We start from the raw sequence: 8,890 nt of genomic DNA, 5'->3' as shown, positions 1-8,890 counted from the left end.
ATTAGTTGGCCAATTTATTTCTTTCTATTTATATGGTCTCGCTCTTGCTCAGGCTGATTTCAAACTCCTGACCTCGAGCTATCCGCCTCGGCCTCGCAGAGTGCTAGGATTACAGGCGTGAGCCACCGAGCCCAGTCCCTTCCTTATCTTTAAATGGGGAAGTTATACATCCCATGTATGCCTATTGGTCAGACACAGAATTATTTTTTTTAGAAACAGTGTCTCACTTTGTAGTCCAAGCTAGAATGCAGTGGCACAATCATAGCTCACTGCAGCCTCCAACTCCTGGGCTCAAGTGATCCTCCTGCCTCAGCCTCCTGAGTAACTAGGACTACAAGCATGAGCCACCATACATGCTCTTTTTTTTTTTTTTTTTTTTTTTTGAGATGGTCTCGCCAGGTTACCCAGGTTGGTCTCAAACTCCTGACCTAAAATGATCCTCCCACTTCAGCCTCCCAAAGCGCTAGGACTACAGACATGAGCCACTATGTCCAGCCTCTGCCTAATGACTCATAGCTCCCTCTTTCACTCTCAAATGTCATGGTTTGAACAATAAATTATATGATGACCCTACTTATAGACCTTCATATATAAGACAGAAATCAATTTAAGTACACAGGTAAATTAAAAACTGCAGTTCTGATAAATTCAAAGAAGAGGAAATGATATCAAGGAAGCAAATACGGGGGATTTGTCCTAGACCAAAATACCAGAAAAGAGGTGTCACCCTAGGAGGTGACAATAAGGATGAGGTGAACGAAAAGGGAGAGCAATCCAGGCTTGGGAACATCAAGGAGGAAAAAAATCAAGAGTCTATATTGCATTTTAAACTATTGCTATTATTACCATTTATTATAATTTTACTTCTATCATTTTTAATACAACAAAGGAAACCAGTGTTTTTGCTAACAGCAAGAGAACCGGAGGAGTTTTTGTTTAACTGGCTGAATTAATTATAACAGGTAAATTAAGGCAGCTAGTGAGTTAAATATTTAAAATTCAATTTTCTAAAACATACAGGAAGTAAATCTAATTTCCTATGAAAACAATACACAAAGTAACATAGTCTCAATATTAAACTCAATATAACAATCAGCGATTACAAGGTGTGTCTCAATTTTAGGCTGACAAAATACACAATAAATGAAACTCTAAGAAGGGAAGACTTCACCCCACCTGGCTATGGTTTATATTCTTAGTATCTTTAAGGAATCTGATGTGTAAATATCCCTGTCTTTTTACAAAAGGCTAGCTCGGTGTTTGCTACCTTCAAGCAAAGGTACAAAGTTCCTGAATTCCTTAAGGTTCCTCTATTTAAAACTGTACATAGAGTGTCCAAAGTCCCCATGGGGGCAGGGTGGTCAAAGCATGATCAAGGGCAGCAAGAAGGGGAAGGTGGCTGGGGGCAGGGGGGTCAGAAAGAGGGTCTTGGGAGTGAGGAGGTGAGGCTGGGATGGGGCCCACCCATGCTGTCCCCAGCCCATTGCTGTTAGCCATGGGGAGGAGCGTGGGCCTCATTCTAGGAGCCATGAGAAGCCACAGAAAAATGTGACTGCCTTTAGAGGGTGGCCTTCTGGAAAAGACCTCATCAGATCTGAATTTTGGTCTCACAGGGGCCAGAGTGCATGCTGGGCAGTCACTGAAGGGGCAGGAACAAAATCCAGGTGAGAAAAGACAGTGACTGGGCCAGGGTGGAGACATTGGAAATAGACAGATGTGGTCTAATTCACAAGATATTTAGGAGGTAACAGCAACATGATCTGGAGGTAGATCGATATTCATTCAATCATTTGGTAACTATTTAGTGAGCACCTGCTATGTGCTGGACATCATTTTGGGTGCTGGATACAAGAAGGGAAGGGACAGAGTTGGTCAAGGATGGTGCTCAAATTAATGGCTTTTGCAGTGGGAAGATGGTGATGCCAGTCCCTTAGGGACTCCTGAAAGAGGGCTGATTCGGAGGAGAAAATCACCTTGTATTGGAGGTGGGACATCCAAGTGGAAATGGGACACCCATGTGGCAATGTCGGGTTAGGCAGAGGGACACACAGATCCAGAACTCAGCTGAGAGGTCCAGGCTAGACACTGAAATCTGAGAGTCCCCTGCTTTTCAGTGGTGGCTAAAACCATTACGCGGTCCAGGAGGGAAGAATTAGTTTGAAAAAGGGGGCGGGGGGGAGGAAAGACCAGCCAGGGAAGCAGAAGGAAGACCAAGACAGTCACAGTCTTGCGGGGCTTGGTGGCTCACACCTGTAATCCTAGCACGCTGGGAGGCCGAGGTGGGCGGATTGCTCAAGGTCAGGAGTTCGAAACCAGCCTGAGCAAGACCCCATCTCTACTAAAAATAGAAATTAATTGACCAACTAAAATATATATATACAAAAAATTAGCCGGGCATGGTGGCGCATGCCTGTAGTCCCAGCTACTTGGGAGGCTGAGGCAGGAGGATTGCTTCAGCCCAGGAGATTGAGGTTGCTGTGATAAATTAATTGGCTAACTAAAAATAGAAAAAAACATTTTAAAAATTAAAAAAATAAATAAAAATTTAAAAATTAAAAAAAAAAGAGGTTGCTGTGAGCTAGGCTGATGCCATGGCACTTACTCTAGCCTGGGCAACAAAGTGAGACTCTGTCTCAAAAACAAAACAAAACAAAACAAAAAAGACAATCACAGTCTTACATCACAGAAGCTAAGAGAAGTAAGCATTTCAAGAAGAAGGAAGTGGTCAACTATGTCAAATGCTGCCCAATTGCCCAAGGTCTTCCGGGTAGATAAAGATCGAAAAGTAAAACACAAAATAACAATATTTTCCAAATAACAAGTTTTATAATCTTGGTGTCAAATGTCCTTCTTAAGGCAAGACAGGAAACACTGAAACCATAAAAGAAAAAAAAAAGTAGATTTTCTTAAATGAATTGGAGGAAAAGGCTTGCAGTACATTTGACAGACATGGGATTACTATCTCTCATATACCACAACCCAACAGGAAAATGGTTAAAAGAGATGGACAAACAGAAGAAGATGGATGTTCACAGCCATAAATATGCAGAGACCATCACTCCTCTAATTAATGTTCAAACGTATGCAAATAAAATAATGATGAGATCCTGTTCCTTGGATTAGCAAAGCATTTTAAAACTGATCACATTGCTGGGAAAAATAAACACTAAAACCTTTTGGGAATGGTATTTGGCAATACCTATTAAAATTTCAAATGTAGCTCTAGTTCTTGATGGATACACGGGTGTATTCACTTTGTGAAAATTAACAGAGCTCTCCACTCTATTAACTCTATAAAAATAAGTTTGCATACTGTTTATATGTATGTTATTCTTTAATGCTTCTTTAAAAAAAAAAAAAACCTGGGACACACAAAATATAAATATCCAGCAACTCAACAATCCCATTTATGAGATACTTTTCTTCATTTTGCAAATGACAACAAAAACGCAAACAACCCAATTTTAAAAAATAGGCAATGGATATGAACAGGCAATTGACAGAAGAGGAAATCGAAACAGGCAGCAAACAGAAAAATAATCTTCTCTGTGGTCATAAAAATGCCAATTAAAGTTACAAGGAGATATCACTTTATAGTATGCCTCCAGGCCTCAGTTTCCTCGACTGTAAAAGGTGTTAATAATAACTTGTACCTCACAAGCTTGTTGTGAGCATGTAATGACTTCTGAAAAGTGCTCAGAGAAGCCTGGTGCACAGTTCCATGACATGGGCATGAACAAGCTCATATGCACATCTATGTGAGGGTGGAGAACATGGTGGAAGAGAACGTACCACACCTCTCTCACTGGTGACCTCAGGTGGACAGAGCTGAAGGGGTGGCACACAGGTGGCAAACATTTTGAATTAATATTAATTCAACTTTGTTACAGCTAGCATGTGTTACTTTTGTAATTTTTAAAAGAGCCACTAAAGCAGAAGGAAAGGAGGAAGAGCAAACCAGGCATCTGCCCTGAACTCACCACCTGCTCTAGGAAGGATGGGAAAGGGGGCCTGGTGGCAGAGAGGCCCCAAGAAAGCCTTCTGGCCCGACAAATGATCCCAACCCACTCATCAGCCCTGGGCAAATGGTTGATTCTCTCCGGAATTCAGATTCCCTCCTCCCCGGAATGGAGCTGCTAGCAGCACCCCTGGGAAGCATGTTCCTTACTATTAATTCCAAGGACAGACTTGAGCTCCAGTCTTGGTGGCGCTTATGTGGCACAATGTGCTAAACATCTTTGAAGGGCCCTACACTTGTCAACTATTTAATCACTCATCAACCCTATGAGTTTGGAATTTATTAATATTATCATCCCCATGCGGCAGGCGGGGGAAACTGAGGCGCAGGAAGGTGAAAGCACTTTCTGGGGCTTGCACACTAGAAGGTGGCCAGGATTCCAATGCAGGCAGCCTGGCTTTGAATCCAGGCGTGGGACCACCAGGCTCTACCGTCTCCTATGTGACTTTCCCTCTCCCAACCTCAGTTTACTCAACTGTGAAATGGGCTTCCTGATCCTCACCTCTCCAGTTTGGGGCAAGGGGTAAATGTCCTCAGGCCTGGACCTGGGAGAAGGAAGTGTTTTTAAAATGGGCCGCTTTGTGAGCTCAATCTCTGCAGGAAGGAGATGTGTCAACACCCCGGGCCTCTCACTCTGGGGTAAGTTCCCGCTGAGCTGTTCAATGCCCCACGGAGGGGACAAAGCAGGGCAAGAATGCAAGCCTGGGTCTTCCAGGAACCAGAGGGCGAAGTGCCCAGGGTCCTGTGCGTCCCTCCGGCCCATCCTCCTCCCCGCCGGACCCAAACCCCCAAACCACACCGCATCCTGTTCTGGCTCTGCCAGATTAGGAAACCGAGCTCGGGGTCCCGCGTGACCGGGCCGGAAGCCCCGCCAGGGTGTGAAGCAAGCCGTTCCCGCCGCTCCGCCCCACAGATAAAGGCGGCCGGGCCCGGCGCGCTCCTAGCGGTCCCCGCGCCCTGCCCGCCATGTCCCGCCGCCGCGCGCTGCCCGCCGGGGCCCTGCTCGCCCTCCTCGCCCTCGGGGGCGCGGCTCAGACGACAGACGACACGGCCTGCTGCGGCCCCATCGTGCCCCGGAGCGAGTGGGGGGGCCAGGAGTCCAACTGCAACCAGAACCTGAGCCTGCCAGTGTCCTTCGCGGTGGTGTCGCACACGGCGGGCAGCACCTGTGAGTCCCCGGCCTCGTGCCAGCAGCAGGTGCGGAACGTGCACCACTACCACACGCAGACGCTGCAGTGGTGCGACGTGGGCTACAAGTGAGTACGGGGGCGGCGGGCCCGGCTCTGCGCCCCAGCCGCAGCCGCTGGCGGACGGCCCGCGCAGCTTGCTCAGCCCCGCAGGGTCCCCACCCCCGGGGTCACCATGTAGGGCGGAGCTGGCGCAGGCAGCACAAAGATGCTATAAAGGACGGGAAAGGGCTGAAGTCCGAACCCTGGTCCCTAGAGGAAGGGCAGGCTTCGCCCCACGCCCCCGAAAGCGTCTGCTACACATTACGAAGGGACCCCATAAAGGATGGCACTGTTGCTAGGAGCCAGAACGCCAGGCCGGGCCAGGTTCCAGCGTCAGCTCAGCTGACTGCTGGCTGAGACCTGCGGCAGGTCCCCTCACCTTCATCTTCCTCTGCAAAGTGCAGGGGATTGCGACCACCCTGGTCGTTCAACGAGCCAATGCGTGCAAAGCACTTAGGGTACCACCTGGCAGGTAACAGAAGCCCCCAAGGCCTGGGCTGTTGGCATTAGGCACCTTCTGTGTGCCAGGGATGGTGGCCGGGAGGCAGCGGTGGGCAGTGCGACTCTAGCCCTACGGGGCTGAAGGACCACAGGGAGAAAGAGGCGAGAAGCAAGCCAAGTCAACAAGATGAGCTCAGATGGGGCCAGAAGCCATAAGTAAAAGGAACGGGGTGATTGATGGAAGGTGACCTCAGAAATGCCCACGCGGACCTTTAAAGGGTGGGGGAAGGGAAGGCCTCCCTGAGACAGTGGCTTTGAGCTGGCACCGGACAGGGCAGCGGAGAGAGGAGCGCAGGAAGCTGGGGCCCGGCAGAGGCCATGATGCTGAGCGGGCAGGTCAGCCTGCAGCGCGGGCTGCCGGACACAGCTGGGCAGTGCCACGCACAAGGACTTTGGCTTTCCTGAGCCGGCAGCCGCAGGAGGGCTGCGGCTTCGGCACGAGGCTCCCCCTGGCGGCCGCGGGGAGTGAGGGCAGAACCGGGGCCGGGGGTGGGGTTGGCTCAGCTTCCAGGGCCCCGCCCACCAGCTCCCCCTTCAGTGCCACAGGCTGGGGCCAGCGCGGGGCAGCGGGGAGTCCCGCGGCGAGAGGGGACAGCGAACCCAGCCCTCGCAGCGGCCCAGAATCGCCCGGTGCACTTACTGCACACGCAGGTGCCCAGCTCCCACCCACAGGCCGCCTCAGTAGACCCCACTCAGAGAGGTCTAGAAGGTTCCGTGGGTATCCCCAGCTCTTCCAGCTCAAGATGTTATCATTCAAAGGCTCCGACTTCAAGGTTTTGCTTCCAAGAGTCAGGTGCCCCAACGCTGGGCGTGCCCAGCAAGCGATGGAGACTCGAGCCCGGCTCCGCAGCCTCCGGACTCAACCACCTACAGAGGAGCAGACTGCAGTCTAAGCTTTTAGGATGCAGAGTTTGATTCTAACCTTCTGAGTCCCCTTGTCGTGTCACCTGCTCTCTGAGCCTGTTGAATGGGGGGCTCTTTCTTGACTGTATGGTGGTTCCAGTTTAACTTAGATGTGTCCATGTGACAAATACGAGGGACCACCGACTCCCTGTGCCAGGGGCTGGGAAGGTGGCAGGACCATACGCCACCCAATCCTGGCAGCTGGCGTCACTGTGGTGTTCTAGTCTCCTCCGAGCCAGATTCTGAGAGCTGGCTTCCTAAGCAGCAAATTCGAGACTCAGAGGGTCCAACATTCTGTGCACCTGGAGCTGAGTCGGCAGATGCAGCCACTCCAAGATGCTGATCTTCCGGTTAACGACAACATGCCAAGTCACACTCGCCCAATCAAGACACGCTGAATGCGTCTCAGGGACTCACTGGCAAGATTAGAAACCTCAAACAGGCAGATGCTGGGGTCACCTGCTTGTGACCCCAATCTTGAGTCCCCGATGCTGTGGCCCCGGTGGACCCTGATGGCGGGAAGCAGGTGGGGGTGAGGGCAGGGTTCTGAGACGCAGGGGTCTTTGAGGACCTCGTATAAATGATGTCGCTTTGTGATCTCTACTCCCTAAGCTTAAAATGGGGATGAGAACAGTACCGACCTCAGAGGGCTGTCTCTTTAAGGATTTGGCAAAGCAAGAGTTCAACAAATCCTCCGGGGAGGCAGGAAAGAGCAAGGAACAAGATGACATGGGTGGGAGTCACAGAGACCTGGCTGGAAGACCCAGCTCATCCCTGTGACAGTCTATGTGACCTTGGAGAGGTGACTCCACCACTCTGACTCTCTATAAAATGGGAGGGGTACTGACTCCTGGGGTTGGCGTGATGATGAAAATGGCACATTCAGACCTGTGCTTGGCACGTGGCAGGGGCTCCATGAAGGGTCAAGGTCATTGCTATTATTGTGGAAAATGAGGGGAAGAGGTTGAGGGAATTATGTGTGCATGGCAGGAATGGGGGTGGGGCGAGTGGAAGAGGGGGCAGGGGTCCTCCCGGAGGAAGCCCTCCCTCGCTCACCCAGCCCCCCTCCCCGAGCAGCTTCCTGATTGGAGAAGACGGGCTCGTGTACGAGGGCCGGGGCTGGCACACCAAGGGCGCCCACTCGGGTCCCAGCTGGAACCCCATATCCATTGGCATCACCTTCATGGGCAACTACATGGGTGAGTGACTGGTCAGCCGGCAGAGATGGGGGCTGACAAGGGGCATGGAGACGGCGTGGCACGGTGGCCGGTGGTCGAGAGGCTCTGCCATCTCCCCATCTCCAAGTCCCGCGGGCCTCCGTTCTTCCATTTGCAACCACACGGTAAGGGCGGGGATTGGTTGATGTAAAAATCCTCACACCAACCCATGGCACTCCAACAAGTGCTTGGACCCAGAAGACCCAGAGGTCTGGGGACAGAGGAGGGCGAATAAGCAATAATCACCATGACAACCAATACTCTGTGCCAGGCACCGTTCTGTGGGTTTTATACAAAATAATTCACTTGACCCTCCCAAAGGGTCAAATGTGGGAGGGTAGGGGCCACTATGCTCCCTTTTCATGGATGAGAAAACTGAGGCACAAACAGGTTAAGTCCAGCTCCGAGCGCACAGTTGTACCCACACTCCCCGCACTACCTCTGCCCTTCTAGTGACCCCAGCCTCACCCCTGTCTCTGCCTCCCCCAGAGCGGGAGCCCCCGGCCCGGGCCCTGCGGGCAGCCCAGAATCTGCTGGCCTGCGGTGTGGCTCGGGGAGTCCTGAGACCCATATATCAGCTCAAAGGACACCGGGATGCGCAGAGGACGCTCTCTCCGGGAGACCAGCTCTACAGAATCATCCAGAAGTGGCCGCACTACCACGACTGAGGACCTGCTCCTCAGCCCCCCACCCCCACCCCGTTCCTCTCCGCCCATGGCCAGAAGCCCACTGCCGCCTCCTCCAATAAAGGTGCAGCCCAAGCTGTGTTCCTAGGCAGCCTCCCCTGTCTCCCTGCCCCCCAAACCGCAGCCCTCCCGTCTCCTCCCCACGCTCTCCTCGCCGGTGCTCAGAACCCAGAGGCCCCGACCCTGAACCAAGACCCCGGAGATCCCAGCTCGAAAGCAACATCACAGCTCAGAACCCAGAGGTCTCAGGTCAGAGCCCAGGAATCAGCACCGCGTCGCCTGGCTGTCCCCAACAGCAGCCGGGGGTCCTCCCAGGCAGGGAACCGTGCTGCAAGA

The 8,890-nt window shown here is 51.9% G+C and overlaps 1 protein-coding gene across 1 annotated transcript; it reads left to right on the top strand.

Moving 5' to 3' along the window:
- Positions 1–4,958: 4,958 nt before the first annotated feature.
- On the top strand, positions 4,959–8,645 carry PGLYRP1 (peptidoglycan recognition protein 1). Its single transcript, XM_012761480.2, has 3 exons — positions 4,959–5,274; positions 7,729–7,850; positions 8,358–8,645. The coding sequence occupies exons 1-3, from the start codon at positions 4,985–4,987 to the stop codon at positions 8,534–8,536; spliced, it is 591 nt and encodes a 196-aa protein (XP_012616934.1). The 5' UTR covers positions 4,959–4,984; the 3' UTR covers positions 8,537–8,645.
- The last annotated feature ends 245 nt before the right edge of the window (positions 8,646–8,890 follow it).

This window comes from Microcebus murinus, chromosome 16 (assembly GCF_040939455.1).
Source record: "Microcebus murinus isolate Inina chromosome 16, M.murinus_Inina_mat1.0, whole genome shotgun sequence".
Classification (NCBI taxonomy): Eukaryota; Metazoa; Chordata; class Mammalia; order Primates; family Cheirogaleidae; genus Microcebus; species Microcebus murinus.
This window is presented reverse-complemented; position numbering and strand designations above follow the sequence as displayed.